The 22,773-nt window shown below is 55.2% G+C and overlaps 2 protein-coding genes across 2 annotated transcripts; both read left to right on the top strand.

The window, feature by feature from the left end:
- The first annotated feature begins 12,446 nt into the window (after nucleotides 1–12,446).
- Nucleotides 12,447–14,005, top strand: LOC120309957 (cystatin-A-like). The gene is made up of 3 exons (XM_039347727.1): nucleotides 12,447–12,672; nucleotides 12,917–13,018; nucleotides 13,803–14,005. The coding sequence occupies exons 1-3, from the start codon at nucleotides 12,607–12,609 to the stop codon at nucleotides 13,935–13,937; spliced, it is 303 nt and encodes a 100-aa protein (XP_039203661.1). The 5' UTR covers nucleotides 12,447–12,606; the 3' UTR covers nucleotides 13,938–14,005.
- A 2,125-nt stretch (nucleotides 14,006–16,130) lies between these two features.
- LOC120310171 (ankyrin repeat domain-containing protein 50-like) lies at nucleotides 16,131–22,453 on the top strand. The gene is made up of 3 exons (XM_039348301.1): nucleotides 16,131–16,752; nucleotides 17,648–17,892; nucleotides 18,274–22,453. The coding sequence occupies exons 1-3, from the start codon at nucleotides 16,361–16,363 to the stop codon at nucleotides 21,255–21,257; spliced, it is 3,621 nt and encodes a 1,206-aa protein (XP_039204235.1). The 5' UTR covers nucleotides 16,131–16,360; the 3' UTR covers nucleotides 21,258–22,453.
- Nucleotides 22,454–22,773: the final 320 nt, after the last annotated feature.

The following is a 22,773-nucleotide window of genomic DNA, read 5'->3' as shown; positions in this document are numbered from 1 at the left end:
GAACCACCAAGAACACTCCTACCAACATTGACCGGGGAAGCCACTAGTGCAGGGATATGCAACCTTGGCTCTTTTATGACTCGTGGACTTCAACTCCCAGAATTCCTGAGCCAGTATGAGGGAAACTTTGGCCCCTTCATGACTCATGGACTTCAACTCCCAGAATTCCTGAGCCAGCATGGGGGAAACTTTGGCCCCCTCATGACTTGTGGACTTCAACTCCCAGAATTCCTGAGCCATCGGGGGGGAACTATATGGCCCCTTCATGACTCATGGATTTCAACTCCCAGAATTCCTGAGCCAGCATGGGGAAACTATGGCCCCCTTCATGACTCGTGGACTTCAACTCCCAGAATTCCTGAGCCAGCATGGCTCAGCTTGGAAACATCTCCCTTTCCCCTCAGCATGGCTGGCTCAGGAATTCTGGGAGTTGAAGTCCGCGAGTCATAAAAGAGCCCAGGTTGCCTACCCCTGCACTAGTATGTAAAAGAGAGCAAAACCTTCTGGCACTGATGATGTTCCCTACTTGGGTCAAAAAATGTCTGCAAGAAAACCACCCAGCTCCGAGAGCTTCAGGGACTCCATTGTTCAACCCGGAGCTGCAAATATTCTCCTCCATCTGTATTGCTGTAGATACACAAAGAAAAGGGGGGAGGGGAGAGAGAGCGAGGATGAGAGAGACAATATAATCGATCCAAATCAATCTTCTTCAGGATGAAGGATTTACAGGACTCTCGTCCCAGCTCAGCACAGGGTCCGTGCCCTTTACCCAAAGCAACACACCAGCTGGAGATTGCAAAACAAGCCTTGTTCTGCAGAAGGAAGAACACAGAGAGCTGCCTCTCAAAGTCTGTGTAGCGCACACACACACACCCCAGTGTCCTTGGGTGGGTTTTATACCGCATTTAACCCAAAGCATGTCACAAGTGTCAATGCTGCTAACATCGGATGCTTTTGCATTGACAACAGAGGGAAATGTAGCCATCTCTTTCCTTTTGCTTTTAGAGTTAGATGATGCTGGGAGGGGGGGATGTGAATGAGAGTCCAGCTAGACATAACAACACTAAACCTAGCATGAAAATCAAGGTTATTGTAACCAGAACTGATAAGGAATTGGCAGCTGGAGAGCTGGAGAAGAAGTCTGTGCTTCAAACTAATTGGGGAATGTGATTTATGACTATTAATTGGAGGAGGGAATTGTCCTTTGATACTATGTGCCTAGGGGAGGGGAATTCAGTTTTTGGCTTCACTTATACAGTGCCGATATTATGCTACTCGAATAAAAGATCCTTTAAGGTAAACAATGCCTCGAAGTTCTTTGAAGAGTTTCATTTGTCGGAACCATGTCAACAAGATCACAATTTGTTCCCTCCCCCTTTTTACAGTAGTTTCTTTACCCGTAGGTGATGCACAAATGTATATTTATTTATTTAATAAATTGCACAGTGGTTGGAGTGCAGCATTGCAGGCTCACTCTGCATTCCCACTGCCAGCAGTTTGATCCAGGCAGATTCAGTGTTGACTCAGCCTTCCATCCTTCCAAGGTCAGTAAAACGAGGACCTAAATCGTTGGGGGCAAGATGCAAATAACACTTCGACATTGTAAACCTCCCAGAGTGTACTGGAAAGCACTGTGGGGCGGTATAGTCCATGACCCATTGCCGGTGCTATTACAAGTGGTCCTTGACTTATGACCACAACTGAACCCAAAATTTCTGATGTTAAATGAGACATTTGTAAGAGAGTTTTGCCCCATTTTACGACCTTTCTTGCCACAGCTGTGAAGTGAATCATTGCAGTTAAGTTAGTAACACGGTTGTTAAGGGTGACTTTGGCTTCCCCACTGACTCTGCTCGTCAGAGGTTTGCAAAAGAGGATCATGTGATCCCAGGATGCTGCGACCATCATAAATATGAGTCAGTCGCCAAAGCGTCCAAATTTTGATCACGAGACCGTGGGGAGACTGCAACGGTCATCAGTGTGAAAAATGGTCGTAAGTCACCTTTTTCAGTGCCATTGTAAATTTGAATGGGCACTAAATGAACTGCTGCCAGTAGAGGACTACTTATATTAAATTTATTCACTGGTCATATCACTGTCGTGTGACTCAAACAAAAATTGAACATTATTTTAAATAAGAAACACAAACTTTTTTTCCCATTTTAAATATGAGAATCTCAACATTCAGTGTGGAAAAAATGGCCCACATCCTGGTGTCTGACAGCCGCAATTGGATTAAAAAAAGGGGGAGGGATAGGAAAAAAAAGAGGGGATCATGTGAAGTATTAATACCACTTTACAAGGCCATGGTAAGACCACACTTGGAATCCTGCATCCAGTTTTGGTCACCATGATGTAAAAAAGATGTTGAGACTCTGGAAAGAGTGCAGAGAAGAGCAACAAAGATGATTAGGGGACTGGAGGCTAAAACATACAAGGAACAGTTGCTGGAATTCGGTCTGTCTACTTTAATGAAGAGAAGTAGGAGGGGGGACATGATAGCAGCCTTCCAGTATCTCAGGGGCTGCCCACAAAGAAGAGGGAGTCAAGCTATTCTCCAAAGCACCAGAAGGCAGAACAAGAAGCAACGGGTGGAAACTAATCAAGGAGAGAAGCAACCTGGAACGAAGGAGAAATTTCCGGACAGTGAGAACAATTAACCCGTGGAACCACCTGCCTCCAGAAGCGGTGAATGCTCCAACACTGGAAGTTTTTAAGAGACTGGACAGCCATTTGTCTGAAATGGTACAGGGTTCCCTGCCTGAGCAGGGGGTTGGACTAGATGCCCTCCAAGGTCCCTTCCAACTTTATTGTTATCATAATAAAAAATAAACGTCTGCAGACAGAGCAGCAGATGGCGCTGTTTCACTACGGATGGAGAGCTCGCTGTTGACACGGATCAGGAGATGATTCTCTCTCTCACAAACACAGAGAGAGAGAGAGAGAGAGAGAAACACACACACACAGAGACAGACAGACAGACAGACAGACAGACAGACAGACACACACACACACACACACACACACACACACACACACACACACACACACTAATCTGCAGGAGGTATGAGAAAACCAGTGGCCAATCAGAGAAGCCAAACACCTCGTCCCAATCCTTGACCAGAGGCCTTATCTTTCTCTACCAAGATAAAACTGTCTGAAAGGGTGAGGGTTTCTTGGCTTCTTCCCCTCCCTGCCCTCCCCCAGCACCTGCTCCCAGGGGCTCCTGGGCCAGCCTCGGGTGGCACCCAGGAACTCTCTTGGGCTCCAAAAGGCCCGATGTTGGCAGGGGACGGGCTGCGCTCCCGGATGCCCCAGCCTGGACAGGCCCAGGATGTTGCCCTCCTCTGTGGGAAGGATTTATAGATGTATATAACTGTTAGAAATATTGCACAGGAAATCACATGTTAACTAAGCCGTGTCCCCCCCCCCCAAAGCTATTGATTAACAGCCTCTGAAATCCTCTAAGCCTCCTGTAAACCTAAGGATTAAACACTTATTTCAAGTTGTGAACACACACAAGGAAACAAAGCTCAGTTAACACAATGTAAACATAATTATAGCACAGTTCAAACAAAGAGATACAATCCACATCCCTTGACTTACTCAACCTCTTCTCTGGGTCAACATGTACACCCATACTCCACACACCTAAAGTGTCATCCAACAACCAGGATGTGCACACATCTACACCCCTCACGACCCGCACCAAGGACCAGCTCCCCTGTGAAACAGCCCTTCTGGGCCTCACTTTCTCCGTAGCTGCCCCTCACAGGAAGCGCCTCGCTCTGGGGAGTAAATCTTTCTCCTTTCCTCACAGGGGGTCTGGACCTCATTTGGTTTTGTTCTTGCACAAGCCGAGTTGGAGTTGGAACCCCCAATTATAATAATAATAGTGGTAGTAGTAGTAGTAGTAGTTATAGTAGTAGTAGTAGTAGTAGTAGTAGTAGTAGTAAAGTTGGAAGGGACATTGGAGGTTATCTAGTCCAACCCCCTGCTCAGGCAGGAAACCCTACACCATTTTGGACAAATGGCTGTCCAGTCTCTTCTTAAAAACCTCCAGTGTTGGAGCATTCACCGCTTCTGGAGGCAGGTGGTTCCACTGGTTAATTGTTCTAACTGTCAGGAAGTTTCTCCTTAGTTCCAGGTTGCTTCTCTCCTTGATCGGCTTCCATCCTTGGCTTCTTGTCCTACCTCCAGGGGCTCTGGAGAACAGCTTGACTCCCACTTCTTTGTGGCAGCCCCTGAGATATTGGAACACAGCTATCATGTCCCCCCTCGTCCTTCTCTTCATTAAACTAGACTAGGGGTAGGCAACCTTGGCTCTTTTATGACTCGTGGACTTCAACTCCACGAGTCATGCATGGCTGGCTGAGGAATTCTGGGAGTTGAAGTCCACCAGTCATAAAAGAGCCAAGGTTGCCTACCCCTGAACTAGACCTACACCATTCCAGCAGTTGTCCTTCTGACCACCCCATAAGACAGCATGGGGGGGTGTCTTTCTTCAGCCTCGCCATGCATCAGTCATGGCAGGATCGGGGCCCTTGGCCAAAGAAAGGAGGCTGGATCGAACTGCATGGCCAGCAGAAGATCCGGAGGGCCAGCTCCGCCCTGGGGCTTCCTGGCTTGTGCTTCTGGCTCGCTCTTCTGGCCAGCCCAGATTTTGCAGCCATGTGATCAGGAGACTCTTCTTGCTTTGCAGGAAAGCCCAGGATGCTGAGCCAAGTCGCCTCCGTCTCTGCCAAGCCCAGAAGACGCTCCAAGGGGAAAAGCAGGAGGTCTCTCCCAACGGCGCTTTTTCAAAAGCCAACTGGACCTTTTTTTTTTCTTGAAGATGTTTCACTTCTCATCCAAAAAGCTTCTTCAGTTCTGAGGAAGCTTCTTCACGAACTAAAGAAGCTTCTTGGGTGAGAAGCAAAACTTTTTCCAAGGGGAAAAAACGACAGTTGCCTTTTGACAAAGCACCTTTGGGACCACCAGGACCCGGATGGCTGAGAAGCTCCAGAGACAGAAGGTCCTCCCCATCCCTCGGAGGAGGGCTGATCTGCACACACTCACACACACACACACACACACACACACACACACAAACACACCCCATAGAAATGAGGGTCTTTATTTGGACTCTAAGATACTTTTGCCAGTAAAGCAATGCGATCTAATGACATGCACAAGTGAAGCGTTATTTACAAAAGCCTCAAATGTACAGAAGGAAATAATACGAGAAATATTTCTTCTTGATTCTACTTCAGTTTCTCCCTCTCCCATCCCTTCCCTTTCCACTTTATTCCAGTTTCTCCTCGCCTGGAGTCCCTGGGCCAGTGTTTCTCAACCTTGACCATTTTAAGGCATGTGGACTTCAACTCCCAGAATTCCACAGCCAGCAATGCTGGCTGTGGAATTCTGGGAGTTGAAGTCCACATGCCTTAAAATGGTCAAGGTTGAGAAACACTGCCCTGGGCCTTGCCTCCCAAATGGAGACCGGACCTCGCAACGTTTCCCTGTCCAGCAGGCCCAACCGCCTCCGTCCATCAGTCCTCCTGGCCTTCCCGCCCTTTCTCCCCATCCCAGGCTGGGTTATTTGGGCTTGGCAGGCTGGCCGGGCCTCCACTCCGCACCACGTTAACCGGGTGGTCTCCATTCCAGCAGCATGACCTGCAGCCTCTGGAACAGGGGTTCTCAACCTGTGGGTCGGGACCCCATTTGGGGTCGAAGGACCATTTCACGGGGGTCGCCAAACAACGCAGTCCGCCATTTTCTTTTCCCCTTTTCCTTAGCTGTGCTACTCCCTTTTATTCTATTGGCTTTTGAAAGCCAATAGAATAGACTCTCTTGAATAGAGTCTAATTCTATTGGCTTTCAAAAGCCAATAGGAATTGTCCAGGCTATCTCTGCCCTGCTGAGCCTGCCAAGAGTCCCATTCTGCAAACGGTGCTGCACCCGTTGAGTAGTCCTCGACTTACGATCGGTGGAGTAATCCTCGACTTACGACCGGTTGGGGGTCACGGCATTAAAAAGGTTGAGAACCACTGCTCTGGAATATACTGGGGAAAAAACACCCTTTATTAGTTTGATCTTTGTATCTTAGAAATCCCTTTTTATGGGTGCCTTCTAGAATTCCCCCGCCTCCGTGTTCCTGGCCTTGTGCTGAGTCATCTGCAATCAACAAAGAGCTGCAGAGAATGGTTAACAGAATAAGGATACAGCCAACTTAGAGTGAGTGGACATCACCCATTGACTTGATTCCAAAAACAGATGGAGAAGTTATGTTTTGTACGGGTCTTAGGAAATTAAATCATCGCTGCTTTTTATAATGATCCTGTCAGCTGCGACCTTAGGCTGGCTTGTGCTTCCCTACTGAGAGGTGACAGGAAGTTGCACTTTTCCATCCCTTTAACTGTCTCTCATTGCTCCCCTCAGTGCAACCAGTCAGGTTCGTGCGGGATGTTTTCCTAACGGTCAATCCAAGCGTGGTTTGGTATGCCGCTCTCCTTCTTCCAGCTCGGTGACCTTGAGGCAACATCTGAAGGAATTACAGCACTTACTTTCCTTTCCTGAACCATTTCCTCCCCCTTCATCCCCCCTCCCCACAGTCCTTGGCAGACCCCATGCCAAGGTCAGTAGAACTAGGAGGTGATCTAGGGAAAGGTAAGTAGCTGGGCTCAAAAAAAAAGAGCAGTTGGGCGGATCATCAACGGAGGTGGACGTGGCTTTGCCAAAGCAGAGAGTCTGCCTCAGTGGGAGCACCGCAAGTCCACTGTTGCTGTAACCGAGGGTGTTATGTTTTCTTTCAGTTTGTGGAGGAGACTGTCCTCAAAGCCATGCTCATTCGTTCATTCATTCATGACATTTATTTGCCGCCCATCTCTTATCGAACTATTCTGGGCGGCTCACAGCATAAAAACATTAAAAAAAAACATTAAAATCAGCCATCATTGAATACAGCAGATAAAAGCATAGACAGATAAAAGCATTAACACAAGATGGCAAAGGAGGGGGCCGGACACACAGGAGGGGCGGGTGGGATGAGGTCTTAATTAGTCAACCTTCTCTAGGGTAAATCTCGCCCATTGAGTCCCTAGGGCAGTGTTTCCCAAACTTGACAATTTTAAGGCATGTGGACTTCAACTCCCAGAATTGCTGGCTGTGGAATTCTGGGAGTTGAAGTCCACATGCCTTAAAATTGTCAAGTTTGGGAAACACTGCCCTAGGGCATCTGGCAGAGCCGGGTCCGAAGGCTCTTATGAAATGCCGGGTCAGGGTGGGAGCCACGTCAGAGAAGGCTCTTGTACACAGCTGCCCCTGTGCGCAGCTGGTCCGGCTGATCCTGGAGCCAATTCCTGTGTCCAAAGAATTCTCAAAGGAATTCAGTTGCTATTTTTAAAAAATAGTGCTGGCCAGAAGGATCTGGGCATCTTGGTAGAACACAGATTGAGCTGCATCAACTGTAGCATCAAACTCACAGGGAACGGTAGTGCCATGCTATGCTGCACTGGCTCAGACCAAATCTGGAGTACCCTGTGCAATTCTGGTCACCACCATAGAGAAAGGATGCTGAGCACGCAGTATAGGAAGGAGTGACACAGAGAGTGCGGGGCTTGGAGACTCAATCCCATGAGGAACAGTTAAAAAAGAAGTGGGCATGTTTAACCAAACATGAGGATATCCATCTCTGGCAACTTTAAGACTTGTGGACTTCAGCTCCCAACATTCCCCAGCCAGCATAGCCAAGTCTGCCACTCGTAGCACCCACCTACACCAGCCTAACCCAGCCTCAGCCTGCCCCACCCGTGCAGGAAGTGGGGCAAAGGGGGAGGGTAGCCCAGGATGGTCCAGCCCTGGAGCCAAGGAACTAGACATACCCAATTCCAGAAACTGTTCTTTATATGTGTTAGCCTCCACCCACCCCCGCTCATCTTTGTTGCTCTTCTCTGCGCTCTTTCTAGAGTCTCAACCTCTTTTTTACATTGTGGTGATCAAAACTAGATGCCATATTCCAAGTGTGGCCTTACCAAGGCATTGTAAAGTGGTATTAACCCTTCACCTGATCTTAATTCTCTCCCTCTGTTCATGCAGCCTAGCACTGTGTTGGCCTTTTTGGCAGCTGCAGCACACGGTTGCCTCCTATTTAAGGGATTGTCCACTAGGACTCCGAGGTCCCTCTCACAGTTGCTACTATTAACAGGAAGCATGGTTGAACATTTTATGAAGAAGAATCCAAATCTGGAGTAAGGAGGGATGTCGTAACTGTGAAAGATACCAAGCAGTGGGACCTCCTGGGACCATGAGGCTCCATCACTGCAGATGTTCAAACCAAGTTCGGACGTGTGTCTGGGATGGCCTGAGCACCCCAAGCCTCAGGGATACCAGTTGCATTGTGTTCCCACACACCCGCTCCTGAGTTAGAAGGTCTAACTCTCCCTTCATCTCAAGGCCGGTAGAGAAAAGGTGGGGAACCGTTTCTTGGTTGCAGCATGCTGGGTGTCTCCACGCGCCTCCTCCTGCTTCTTCCTTTGCTTCCTTGGCTCCCGGGCAGGGCCATCCTGGGCCATCCTCCCCCTTTGCCCCAATTCCTGCCTCGGTGGGGCAGGCTGAGGCTGGCCTAGGCTGGTGTAGGTGGGCGCTAGGAATGGCAGACTTGCCCGCTGTGGCAGGTGCGCAGGATGGCTCTTTTCTGAGTTTGCCCCATCCTCCTGCTGCCCAAGGTTGCCAGTCAGGCCGAAGGAGGAGAAGGGAGGCCCAGCGAAGCAGGAGCAGCCCTCGGCAGAGGGAGACCCCCACCCTCTTGGGAGCAGCACTGCTAGAGAAAGGCAGAAGGACGCTGTCGCCAGCAGTCCCCAACGCAGGGATGGAGGGGGTAAGATGGCGCATCCCCCTCCCAGAAATAAAAGACTAAATGAAAAGAAACTCCTCACTGCAGAGAAGTTGCAGGTCACCCGCCAGAACAGAATGACAGAGCTGGAAGGGACCTTGGAGGTCTTCTAGTCCAACCCTCTGCTCAAGCAGGAGAGCCTCTGCCATTCCAGACAAATGGCCGTCCGGTCTCTTCTTGAAAACAACTTCTGCAGGCAAGCCAAATTGTTTGTCTCCAGACGTTGTGGAACTATGGGGGCACAGTGGTTAGAATGCAGTATTGCAGGCAACTCTGCCCACAGCCAAGAATTCGATCCCAAGCAGCTCAAGGTTAACTCAGCCTTCCATCCTTCCAAACTTGATAAAATGAGGACCCAGATTGTTGGGGGCAACAGGCTCCATTTGTAAACCACTCAGAGAGTGCGGTAAAGCACTATGGAGCAGTATATAAGACCCTATGCCATTCCAGACAAACGGTTGTTCAATCTCCTCTTGAAGACCTCCAGTGATGGAGCACCCACAACTTCTGGTGGCAAGTTGTTCCATTGGTTAATTGTTCTCACTGTCAGGATATTCCCCATTAGTTCTAGGTTGGATCACTCTTTGTTAAGCTTCCATCTGTTGCTTCTTGTCCTGCCTTCTTCAGGGGCTTTGGAGAATAGCTTGACCCCCAATTCTTCTTTGTGGCAGCCCCTCAAATATTGGAAGACTGCTATCATGTCACCCCTAGTCCTTCTCTACGTTAGACGAGACATACCCAATTCCCTCACTCGTACATTATATGTTTTAGCCTCCAGATCCCTGATCATTTTGTTGCTCTTCTCTGCACTCTTTCTAGAGGCTCAATATTTTTTTTTATTTGTGGTGACCAAAACTGGATGCCGTATTACAAGTGTAGCCTTACCAGTGCAGTATAAATCAGTATCAATATTTCACATGATCTTAATACTGCTGGCTTATATTTAAATGAGGATGCCTAGTTCCCTCTCAGTTACTGCTATTGGGCCAGGTACCACCTATTCTATACTGTGCATTTGGCTTTTCTTGCTTAAGTGTAAAATCTTACTTTTCTCACCGATAAATTGCATTTTGTTGGACAGGGTGCAGTGTCTAAGTCTGTCAAGATCCTTCTGTATCTTGAGCCTATCTTCTGGGGTGTTAGTCATTCTCCCCAATTTGCTGTCATCTGCAAATTTGATGAGTTTCCTTCCTATTCCCTCATCTAAATCATGTATGAAGATATTGAAGAGTATTGGCCCAAAACAGACCCATGGAATACCCCGCTACTTATTTCCATCCATGTAAATGTTGCTCCATTGAGGACTACACACTGAGTGTGGTGGGTCAGCCAGTTAGGAATCCATCCGGTGGTGATGCTGTCTATCCCATATTTTTTTATGTTACCAAGAAGTAGGTTGTGGTCTACTTTGTCAAATGCTTCACTGAAGTGTAAGTTTGCTGTGCCTAATTTGCTGATCCACTAATTTAGTCACTTTGTCAAAGAATGCAATAAGGTTTGGCTGGAGCCATGAAGTCCCAGACGCCTGTCATTGCAGAAGCCACATGAATCAGCCTTCCTGGCAGCTCAGGGCTAGAGGACCTCAGACACACACACACACACACACACACACACAGAGACAGCCTGTTCTCTGAGGGCCAGGCCAGGCACTTGCAGGACAGGAAAGGAGCAGATCCAGACCCACGGCCAGCGCAATACAGGAGGGAACCTATTCTGCAGACATATGCACTTTTGTCAATAAAGCAATGTGATCTAGTGACTTATAGAAGTGAAAGTATTATTTACAAAACCCCAAACCCAAAAACAGAAACACAAAAGAAAGAAGTTCCTTAATTTTGTCCCTCTCAACTCTCTTTTCCTCATTTTCAGCTTGCCCTTTATTCAGCTTCTGCTCTCCTTCCTTATCTCAGTTACGGTCACTGGAACATCCAGGAAACTGGCATCGTGTAGCATAAGGGTACATACAGTACGTGCTACCACCCAGGTCCCTTCCAGCATTTCCCCTCCTTGCTTGGCTGATCACAGCCTCCTGCCTGCTGAGTCATCAGCCTTCCATGGAAAAACTCAATGCCCCAGCACGGACCCAGCCTCTTTCCTCCTCCTCCTCCTCTGACACTGGCCTGCTGGCAGTGTGGACATTCACCCAGTGCCTAAGACGGATGGGGTTGATTGCTGGCAAGGAGGTCTTCTGGTCTCACGGGGAGACTTCATCACAGCTTCAGCTGGGAAATTCAGAGCATCCTAGGCCAAACCAAGTCCAGAAAGGCTAGAGAATTCCTCCAAGCCCGGCACTCAAACAAATCAACCATCAACAGGCACATGGAGATATACGACATCTACACGCCATTCAAAAGAGACAAAAAAGCCAAAAAAGGAAACAAAAGACCACCAAGTCTTTTTAATACCAAGATTAATATTAGACCAACAATCAATAAGCAAACAATACCCCAATCAAGGAACTGCCAACTCAGACAAACAAGCAAACAATAAACAGCAGCCTATTCAAGGAACCACCGAGACTATTCCCAGCAACGCTGATAGGGCAAGCCACCTGTGTATCAAATGACAGCAAACCCCACTCCCTTCTAGCGCTGATGGTGTTCCCTAGATCAGTGTTTCTCAACCTTGGCAACTTGAAGAGGTATGGACTTAAACTCCCAGAATTCCCCAGCCAGCTGTGCTGGCTGGGGAATTCTGGGAGTTGAAGTCCATACCTCTTCAAATTGCCAAGGTTGAGAAACACTGCCCTAGATGGTTCACGAAATGTCTGCAAGAAAACAACAAAGCTCAGAGAGCACCAAGGACCACCTCCTCCTCCTCCTTCTCCTCCTCCTCCTCCCCACTTTATCCTTCTCCTCCACTCTGCAAGCCCCCCTCCCTTCCAGCACTGATGGTGTTCCCTAGTTGGGTCATGAAAGGTCTGCAAGGAAACCACCCATCTCAGGGAGCCCCGGGGCTCAGGAAGCCCACCTGGCATACAAGAGAGCCACATAGGCCCCTTGGGAGTTTGGTGGCCACCGTTTGGGTCCGTCCTTTTGGCAGCCATCACCAGGGAGGAACTGGGTGGGGGATTCCTCCAGAGGCCTAGCTGAGGTGGTCAGGGGAGGAAGTTGGGTGTTTGCAGCAGGGAGTGGGCTCCCAGATCCCAGCCTACAAAGAGGTCAACCCTGACTTCTTCAAGGCCTCCCAGCAGGAGAAGGAGCAGGATGCCTGGGTAAAGCTGGGGCCAGCCAAGGCCTTTGCCAGCTGCAATGGGGGGTGGGGGGGGAGGGGGAGTGATGCAGGAGAAGCTTGAGAATGAGCCAGGTTAGAGGGAGGGAGGGAGGGTTTGGCCTGGGTCCCCCCCCTCCCACGGCAGGTGGAGCAGAAGCCAGGTGGGGTCCCAGGAGCCCAACCCCACCAGAGATTGGCTGCTTTCCTCTCAGCCACTGCTCTGGCTCCGGGCAGGCCCTGACTCACATGCCGGCGCCCGGCCCCACCCTGTCCCTCTTGCGAAAGGGCCCCGACAGGCTCGGGCTGGTTCTCCTCCTTCCGTCACCGGGAGGGCAGGGCCCCGGATAAATCTGCCCTGGCCAGATGCATGGATGGCCTCACGTGACAGCGGCAGCACAACAATCACAAGAGGCAGCTCCCTGGACTGGCCATAAAAGACCAAGATCTGAGCTGCTCCCAGAGACTCCTCAGTCGGACACCCACCCCGTCTGCCAGCTGCTTCTCCCCAGAACTTGAGCACCATGAATCCTGGGGGACTTTCGCCTCCGAAACCAGCCACCCCTGAAATTCAAGGCTTTGCTGACCAGGTAGGTCATCCCCCCCACCCCTCCGAAAGACCCCCACCCAGCTCCCTTCCCTGCTTTGCCAAGAGATGCCCCTTTCCTGAGCTCCCCCAGGCCTGTCCAGGGAGCCCCCAAAGCATGCGCCCCTCAAGCCCCCGTCGTCTGCCCAGGCCAGCAGGAGCCGTGAGGTGGCGAGGGCCCCCCTGGCATCTCCCAGAGGTGCCCTCTTGCAGCCTCATTGCCCTGGCCGTGTCGCTTCTGCCCCCAGGTGAAATCCAAGCTGGAGGAGGCGACGAACCAGACGTTTGCCAAATACAAGGCCATTTTGTACCGTCAGCAGGTGGTGGCTGGGATGAACTACTTTGTCAAGGTCAGTGGCTGAACCCCTGGATACACACACACACACACACACACACATACACACCGGTCCCAAGCAGGGGGGGGGAATCCAGCCTCTTAAGGACCATCCAGGAGGTTTTTTGGCATCTGATTCTCTCTCCCTCCTTCACAACGGCTGCGGTCAAGAGATGCTTCACCGCACCAGTGGTTGACGTGGCCCCTGCCTTCCCTGCTTAGCTTTAATTTCTGCTTCTCTTCCCTAAATTCTGAGGCAGGACCCATTCGGCCACCCCGCCCCACTGGGTCACTTGGGGGTTCAGTGCCACCTCAACCACTCAGATGGTCGCAGCCTTGGGCTCTTCCGGCCTCTCCTGAAGGGCCTCCCAGACCCTGGGGGGGGGGGTCGACCTTCCTCCAAGGCGGCCATCCTCTCCTCCCAGCAGCCCCTCCCGCCATTTGCAAAAGCCTCTGGCTTGGAAGGAACACCTGCAGAGGTGCAAGGAGGAGGAGGAGGAGGAGGAGGAGGGTTTGGGTTTTAGCCAAATGGGCAAGTGCCAGCCCCCTGACCCAACTCTACCAGCTGGGCTAGGAAAGGCCTTTTCAGTGAGATCTTCAGCCAGCATTAGAAAGGATGGGAGGGGTCTTTCCCCTTAGGGGGCATCTGGCAGCAGGAGATGCCCTGACCTCTGGCTGCTCAGTAGGAGCCAGAATTCGTTTGTGAACCCTCACAAGACGTAGCCGTAGACGCCCCGTTGGGGATGTGGCTGCTGGACCCCGATGCCTGACGCCCAGGTCCCGCTGTTCCCCCCTCACAGATGCAATGCGGCGACGAAGAGAAAGACTACATCCACCTGAGGATCTTCGAGGCTCTGCCAGTCTATGGCGGACAGGTTGAGCTCTCCGGCTTCCAGGTGGACAAGACCAAGGATGACCCCATCGCCTACTTCTAGACGCAGCCGTCCGTCTCTTCTCCCAGCCGTGTAGGCTTCCGAGCATAATAAACACGTCTCTCCTAAAATGTCCGTGGATTTTGATACAAACTCAGCTGGCCGGTATTTACAGCTAGCCCTCAAGTTACAGCAGATCATTAGTGATCATTTGAAGTCAGAACAGCGCTGAAAAAAGTGACTCGTGACCGGTTCTCACACTCACTGCCGTTGCAGCCTCCCCAGGGTCACAGGAACAAAATTTGGATGCTTAACAACTGACTCATATTTATGACGGTCGCAGCGTCCCGGGGAGGGGGTATCACGTGATCCCCTTTTGAGACCTTCTGACAAGCAAAGCCAATGGGGGAAGCCAGATTCACTTAACAACCGTGTTGCTAACTTAACAACTGCAGTGATTCACTTAATGTCCGTGGCAGGAAAGGTCGTAAAAAGGGGCAAAATTCATTTAGGACTCAGTTGTGGTCGTAAGTCGAGGACTGCCTGTTCTTAGAAACTCTCTCCAACCACTGCAAAAACACTGGGGGGGGGGAAGGCTGGGGAGGGGCAGGTCAGTGACCCAGAGACCACTGAGGACCCTCCTCCTCCCGGCCCTTCTCTGAAGCGGGAGCTCCGGAGACGCACGGGGAGCCCAGCCTCATGGGCGGAAGAGGGCAGACAGCCCCTTCTCTGCACAGGGAAGCCCCCACGGAGCCCGAGGGCCGAGGCCGGGCCACCCCGAAGAGTTAAGCCTGCTCTATCCAGGTTTCCAAAGCTGAATTTGGCTTGCGACATGTTCACCTCATTCTGTCACAGGACAAGGCGGACGCAGGCAGAAAATGGAACTTAGATACAGGAAAGAGGGAAATTGTGGTTTGCAAGTTCAGGAACAATGAATACATGTATGAAAGCGACAAGCGGCTGATTAAGAAGTAAAAAATGCTACGAGAGGGTTCAATAACCCTTTATAATAGGGGTGGGGAACTATGGCTCCTTAGTGACGTGGGGACTTCAACTCCCAGAATTCCTGAGCTAGCATGGCTGCCCAGGAATTCTGGGAGTTGAAGTCCACGAGTCATGAAGGGGCCATATAGTTCCCCCCTGATGGCTCAGGAATTCTGGGAGTTGAAGTCCGCAGGTCATAAAGAGGCCGTAGTTCTCCAGCCCCGTTTCATAAGGTACTAACTCAAGAATGGGACCCAACCCTCCCCCAGTTCCTATAAAAGAGGGGGAGATAGATATGGGGGGGGGATAGACAGCTCTGTTCCACATGGGAGAGATTCAACATAGGGGCTCCGCTTCTTTAGGCTTGCTCTACTGCAGTGTTTCTCAACCTTGACCATTTTAAGGCATGTGGACTTCAACTCCCAGAATTCCACAGCCAGCAATGCTGGCTGTGGAATTCTGGGAGTTGAAGTCCACATGCCTTAAAATGGTCAAGGTTGAGAAACACTGTTCTACTGACCCACAAGGGAGCGAAGAGGCAATGCGTGCCCACAAACACACCCGCACCCAGGAGCACGCGGGCTTCTTTCCTAGCGAATGCCCAGGAGCCCGGGAGACTCCCGGAGTAGGGAGGTGAAGTCCTGCCGCGGTCAGTCCTCGCCAGCCGCCCGCTCGGCTCCCAATTCCCTCGCGGACCCTCCGGTCGGACTCGCAAGAACCGGCGCTCCTCCTTCGCCGACCGGCAGTCCGGAGCGACGCCACGGGGGAAGCCGCGGACGGGGCTCGTGTGGCGCCCCAATCTCCGGCCGGCCTGAGCCGGGGACGCCGAGCCGCCGCGCAGGTGAGCCGCTCTCCCGCAGGCCGCCTCAGCGCCGGGACTCGCCCTCCCCCGCGCCGACTCCGGATGCCGGTCTCCCCGACGCGCGCGCCGCCCCTCGCCCAGCCGGCGACGCTCAGAGCGGGGCCCGCACCTGGCCGGCCGCGGGGCTCCTCCGCCGCGTTCCCCGAGCAGCCGCGGCGGATGCCCGCGCTCCTCTGGCTCGCCCGCCGGCTTCCCGGGCGCCGCCACGTGGAGCCGGCCGGGGGGAGACGCGGCCGGCGAGGGGCGGGGCGGGGCGGGGCGCCCGGGACTCGTGAGAGGCCAGCAGCGCCCGGCTGACTCGCCCGGCCCTGCAGGGCTCCATGCGGGGTCCGCCGCCGCCGCCGCCGCCGCCCGAGAGCAAGCCGGGCTCCCGGTCGCTGCCGGGGAGGGGGGGCCGCCGCCCCCGGGCCTCCTGCAGGGCGAGGATCGCGCGGCCTCGGGCAGGAGGGGGTTACTGGCCCGCCGGGAGGCCGGCCCGGCTCGGGGGCTGGGCGGGTGAATCAGCATCCGCTGCCAGGCGCGCCGATTGCGCGGGCCCCACCCGGCCGCCTCCCTGAGCCGCGCCGGGTCGGCGGAGGCACGTGCGCCCGGGGGCCGCGGATCGGCGCAGGGGGAACCCGGGCGGTGAGGCTCGCCCCGCATGGAGCCCGCCGGGAGCCGCCTGCGGGGCAAGCCCTTCCACGGGCGCGAGTGGGCGCTGGGCCGGCTGGCGCTGAGCCTGGAGGGGGGCGGCGGGGTGCTGGTCACGGGCGGCGCCGGCAGCGGCAAGACGGCTCTGTGCACCGAGGCGCTGTGGCCCACCTCCGGGCCGGGCCTGCGGGTGGCGCTGGGCGACTCTGCCCTGGCGTGGCACTTCTGCCAAGCGCACGACGCCGCCGCCACCTGCACCCCGCGCGGGTTCCTGCTGCGGCTGGTGCGGCAGCTCGAGCGCTGCCCGCTGCTGCCCGGCTACCGCGAGCGCCTTCGTCGGGGCGGCGCCCCCCGGCCGCTGGAAGCCGCCGCGTGCAAGGATCCGGACGAGGTCTTCCGCAGGTAAGCGGCCCCCGGCTCCCCTGCCCCAGGACGGTCTCGGAGGCCCTGGGCTGGCCGGGAGCCGCGCTTGGCGGGCTGCCCTTCCGGAGAGAGGAGATGCCCGAGGAAGCGAGGCCCGGGCGCAGCCCCTCCTTCCCCGCCAGGCTCCGGCTGGCCTTCCAGGCACATTGGGACCGAGGCAGGGTGCCCCTCCCCCCCGCTTTGATCTCATGGGGGGCTTTGTAGAGCACATCCGGCCATCCAGATTGTTCGGCTGCCTGGGATCCCAGCCGCTTCCTCCGTTGCCCCAGGTGCAGTCTGGAAGTCGTGGGGATAGCTAGCTGGGGGGGGGGGGACAGCGTCAGGGAATGGGGTTTGTCCTGACCCAAGAAGGTCAGCCCGGGCTCTTCTCATGCCCAGGAACAGAAGCACCACCAAGTTGCAGGGCAACTTGGCTCTTAAAGCTTCGGGGGGGGGGGGGGGTTGCATTGCCAGCCTGGCCAACGCTGGTGCTGGGTTTCCTGGAGGAGCAGAGAGGATGCAGGCGCATTTCCTGTGTCGTTTCCACCCGCATTCCTAGGCTGGATGCGCTTTCCCTGCCTCTGCCATGCGCTCGGTCCACATGTGGCCAAAGGGGACCTGGGCCAGTGGCCAAAGCCGGGGGGGGGGGCACTGGAAGAGGCAGACTCAGTCCCTGCGGCCCTCTGGTTTTAAGCTTCCTATCATTCTGGACTCTGACCAAACGCTGTTTCCTTTCATCAAAGATTGTTTTCAATTTATAAACTAAATATAAACTAAACTGCACCCATAAGAGGTCCTGGGGCTGGGCGCAAGCAGTGCCTGGCCTAGGCCTATAGGCTCCAGCTGCAGGGGGCTCCCTTGCCCCCCCTCAGCTCTCCCTCTTCCCTCCCCCCAGAGCAGTGCTGCTGCCCCTGCTGGACCTGCCACCCCCCCAAAAGCCTCTGCTGATCGTGGTGGATGCCTTGGATGCAGGAAAGAGAGATCGCCAGGAGGAGGAGGAGGAAGAAAGAGGCCCCATTCCAGGGCCCAGCAAGTCCATTGCCCGACTCCTGGGGAGCCACCTGCGGCTGCTGCCCCCCTGGCTGCTCCTGGTCTGCAGTGCCCGCTCCCAGAGCCAGGGGGTCCTGCGCCTCTTCCCTGGTGAGCAGGCCCTTGGGGTGGGGGAGGGGGCGGCTCGTGCCACAGAGATGCTGCAGCTGTCCTGGGCCCCCTTATGGGTAGAGCTTTCCATGGAGGGGTCCTTGACTCTTCAGTCCTTGGGGGGGGGGGACTGAAGAGCAAGCAGAAGAGACCTCTCTGCCCAGATGTGACACCTGTCAAACTAACCCCGGTGCCTTTTGCAAACCAGCTACTGGCGACATGGGGGCAGCCTCTCCCTTGAGTATAGGGGCCAAATGGGTGGGAGAGCTGGCCCGTGGATGCTGGCTGCTCTTTGCTTGCGGGGGCCCTTGGCCCTCAGCCCCCTTGAGAGGGAGCCAGGGCGGGGCAGGCCATTGTCTCATCCGGCCTCTTCCGCTGCAGGATTCCGACAACTGTGCCTCGATGACCTTCAGAGGGAACCCATCATCTGCGATGTGCAACACTACATCCTCGCCCGGCTGGACCGGGAGGAGGCGCTCCGGCGGCGCTTCAGCCAGGATACGACCGCAGCCCTGACCCAGCTGCACCTGAAGAGCAACGGCTGCCTGCTGTACTTGGAACAGGTATTAGACAGAGTGGCGGAAGAGTTGGTCACTCCGCAAGAGGTCCGTCACATCCCAGGGACGCTCTCTGGACTGTACCTGTGGCTCTGCCAGCGCCTCTTCCCACACAAACGGTTTGCCCTGATCCGCCCTCTGCTGGAGGCCTTGCTGGCAGCCCCTCGCCTGCTGACGCCTCGTGAGCTTCACGCTGCCCTCTGGACGTGCCGTCCACTGTCCTGGGAGAGCTTTCAGGTCCATCTGGCAACCTTGGCAGGGCTCCTTCAAGAGGGCCCTGGGGGCACCTGCATGTTCTTCCACGTCAGCTTTGCCGAGTGGCTTTGTGACATCAAGCTTTGTACGTGGAAGTACCACTGCTGCCCGGCCCGAGGGCATGCCCTGCTTGCCGTGAGTGCCTCCTGCCGGGCACTGGAATTAAGCCCGGAGGAGGTGATCGAACTGGCCCAGCACTTGCTGGCTGCCAAGCTGTGCCTTGAGGCCTGGCAGCTGGCGATGTGGCTAGTGTGGTGCCGGGTGCCTGTGGAGTGCTGCTTGGGGCCAGAGCTGCTGGTGCCCTTGGAGCCAGCGGTGCTGGAGCTGCTGGTGCTGGCGGGCGCTCGCCTGGGGGAGCGAGGGCAGGCCCCATCCCTGCACCAAGCCTTGGAACGGGAGGATTCTGTGCGATTGCTACTAGAAAACGGCACCAGTGTTAACCAGCGGGACGTGGACGGGCGCACTTGGCTTGCTAGTGCCGCCCACAGCGGCAACCATGAAGTGGTGGAGCTGCTCTTGACACATGGTGCACAGCCAGAGACCCCAGATCACCTTGGACAGACCCCCATGAACTTGGCTGCTCGCCAAGGACACACAAAGGCCCTGCTTTGCCTGCTGGCCCACGGCACAAAGGTCGATTGTGCGGATCACAAAGGTTGGACAGCTCTACGTGCGGCTGCCTGGGGCGGTCACAGCGAAGCCATTGGTGTTCTGCTGCAAGCTGGGGCCACTGTGGATTGCGCTGATACCGAGGGGAGAACAGCACTGAGGGCTGCTGCCTGGGGTGGCCATGAGGACATTGTGGCCACTCTGTTGGAGCACGGAGCAGATGTCAACCGGGCTGATTCTGAGGGGCGGACGCCACTCATTGCTGCTGCCTACATGGGTCACGGAGTGATTGTGGCTCTGCTGCTGAACCATGGGGCTCGTGTTGACCACGCCGACATGGATGGGCGGACTGCCCTCTCGGTGGCCGCTTTGTGCATTCCAGTGAGCCGTGGCTGTGCCAAGGTCGTAGAGCTTCTCTTAGATCATGGTGCTTCTCCGGGACATGCCGACTGGGACAACGTGACTCCCTTGCTGGTAGCTGCCTATGAAGGCCACGTGGATGTCGTGGAGCTCTTGCTGGAAGCAGGGGCCGAAGTGGACCAGGCCGATTCCAGAGGCTGCACTCCACTCTTGGCTGCTTCCTCCATGGGCCATCGGGCAGTGGTAGAGACTTTGCTACTTTGGGGGGCAGCCATAGATGTCCTAGACAGTGAAGGCCGGACTGCTCTGGGTGTTGCAGCTGGACAGGGCAGCGAAGCCGTTGTCCAGGCTCTGCTAAAGCGGGGCTTGGATGAAAACCACCAAGATGGGCTGGGCTGGACCCCATTGCACTTGGCGGCCTGGCAGGGCCATCACAGGATATGTGCAGCTCTTTTGGAGGCTGGAGCCCACGTAGGCAAGCCGAACCAGGACGGCCGCGTCCCACTGATGGTGGCAGCCCAGGAAGGACACACGGATGCTGTGCAGCTCCTGCTCGAGTACTACTCCCCCATCGACCACCAGGGCTACGATGGGCTCTCGGCCTTGTCTCTGGCTATGCTGGCCGGACACCACAGCACTGCCGAGCTGCTTCTGCGCAAGGGGGCAGAGGTGAACTTGTCTGACTCCGAGGGTCGTCCCATGCTGTACCTTCTGATGCTGGAGGGCTGTGTGGAGATGGCCGAATTGTTACTGGAACACGGGGCCAGGCTGGAGGGGCGGGATGCCCAGGGCCGCACAGCATTGCACGTCACCTGCTGGCAGGGGCAGGGGGAGGCCACCCAGCTGCTGCTGAACTACGGGGCAGACGTGGATGCCCTCGACAAGGAATGCCGCTCGGCCTTGCATCTGGCTGCCTGGCAGGGCCACGGGAGCATTGCACACTTGTTGCTAGGGAGGGGGGCACAGCCCAACCATAGTTGCAGCCAAGGGGCCACTGCTCTGGGGGTGGCCACGCAGGAAGGGTGGGCTGATGTGGTGGAGGTTTTGCTGGAGCACGGGGCCAGCCCCGATGTCCAGGACAAGTCAGGCCGCACCCCCAGGTGGCTGGCAGCCAAGCGGGGCCACCAGGCCGTGCTAAAGCTGATGGAAGGTTATGGGGCCTGGCCGGGACCAGACTCCCCCCAGCTAGGCTCTTCCAGCAGCTCGGCCAGCAGCCCCGTCCCCCAAGGCATGCGAGGCGAGTCTCCTGCGGCCTGGCTGGGTTCCACTGGTGAGTCGCAGGCCTCCCCTGGCTCTTCAGCCACAACGTCCACTTTTCACTCCCATGCTGCCCTCCAAATAATTCCCCTGGACCCACTCTCTGGGGCACAGCAGATGCAGCGATACTCCCCACCCCATCGGCCCCGGCCAGGGCCTTTGGCGCTACCGCCCTCTCCAGCTCTGGACAAGTATAGCAAAGACTCCAGGGGGGCCCAGATCTCCATTGACACGCTGGCCCCCCACCTGCACCGTAAGGCAGCCATCAAGCTGCAGTTTGAGGGCCCGACTTGCGGCTATCACTATAAGCAGGAAACTCCCCTTTGATGTGGGGAAGGGGGCGAGTCTCCACAGGCACCAGTGCCAGGCCGGTGTGGCTGGTCAGTGAGAGGTGCGGTCCTCGGCGCAGTGCTTTGGCACTCCTGGCTAGGAATGCTGAGGAGGGTCCTCTTTAGGACCTCCGGTGCCCACCCCAAGACCCATCCAGCTTTGGAAAGGGGGGTCCATCCAAGAAGGGGGGGCAGAAGTGCCACAGTGGTGTCAGGCATCACATGCTCTGTGCTATGTGGGGATTGTGTTCCTCTCAGCAGCTGAGAGCCTCTCCCAGGAAAGGGGGCTGGTGACCCTCAGCTGTGCCAGTAAAAGGCAACCAGGGTCTGTCTGGCTTTCTGCACCTAGGCCGAGCATAAAGCTAGCACACCGTACAGTGCCTGCATGCACACAACCTGCTATGCACAAAAGAACCATCCTTGTGGGTTAAGATGATGGCCTTGTTCACACAATGTGCAGGATCACACACATCACCCAGGCCTTTTACACGACTAATCTGTGGTCTCGTGTGAGTTCAATTGCTGACTCTGGCCTGGTGGCCGAGGCCGGAAGGGAGCATCTGGGTGCTTTTGAATGTCTGCTGTGCCATGTGTGGGGGGGTGCTCAGCTCCAGAAGGGAGGGGTCTTACCCCACAACCTCAACCTCTGGCTCTTTGAGGGCAGCCCTCCGGCAGTGGAGGCAGCCGTCTGCCAGGGATGCTGCAATGAAGGGCTCCTGCCCTGGGCTCTCTGACCACCATGAGGCCCTTAAGCATGATTACTTGGGGGGGGGGTGATCCAAAAAGAGGGGGGGTGAGGCTCCTTCCTCTGGTGCTCTCTGCCCAAGCAATCTCGAGATGTGGGGAAGCGGCTCCCACCAGATCTCAGTCAGCCATTTGCGTGGAAACTCTGGGGTGCCCCAAGAGGAAGAAACTGCTGGCTGCCTGATCCTGCCCAGGTCCATCTGCTCAGGCCCAGTTCTGTAGGAGCAGCAGAGAACCAGGATATCCCCACAGCCTCTGCTGTGCTGGGGTGGTCCTGTCTGCCTGTTCCTTGGGCTGGGCACTATTCACCCTTTGCCTCCAGGGAGGCCTCTTTCGCCTCCCAGGTGCTGCAGCCCTCCCTGCTGGCATGGGATCGGGCACCTGCCAGGTGGGCCTCTGTCCTTGGGCGCTCTCAGCCAACCCACCTGCAGCTCCAGATGAGACCCTCGACCTGGCTGGGGAGGGGGAGGGGCGGGGAAGGCGGCCATTTCACCAGAGATGTATGCAATGAAATTTCATTTTGGTGTATGCCGATTGGTGAACATTCAAAGTGACAATAAAGTTGTTATTGTTATTATGTGGAGGAGCAGACCTCGATCAAGATTTAGCCAGCGCTGGTGTTCCTGTCGCCTGGTTTGTTGGGGGTCCTTGGGGAAGGAGAGGAGGAAGGACCACAAAGTGGGGAGGGTGGGTGGGCACAACCCCTCTGGGCACCCTCCACACCCACCCAACGCAGAGGCCCGATGAGAATCCAGGAGCCTTCAGAAAGG

Source organism: Crotalus tigris, unplaced genomic scaffold, assembly GCF_016545835.1.
Source record: "Crotalus tigris isolate CLP2741 ecotype Arizona unplaced genomic scaffold, ASM1654583v1 scf7180000017560.2302168, whole genome shotgun sequence".
Taxonomy (NCBI): domain Eukaryota; kingdom Metazoa; phylum Chordata; class Lepidosauria; order Squamata; family Viperidae; genus Crotalus; species Crotalus tigris.
This window is presented reverse-complemented; position numbering and strand designations above follow the sequence as displayed.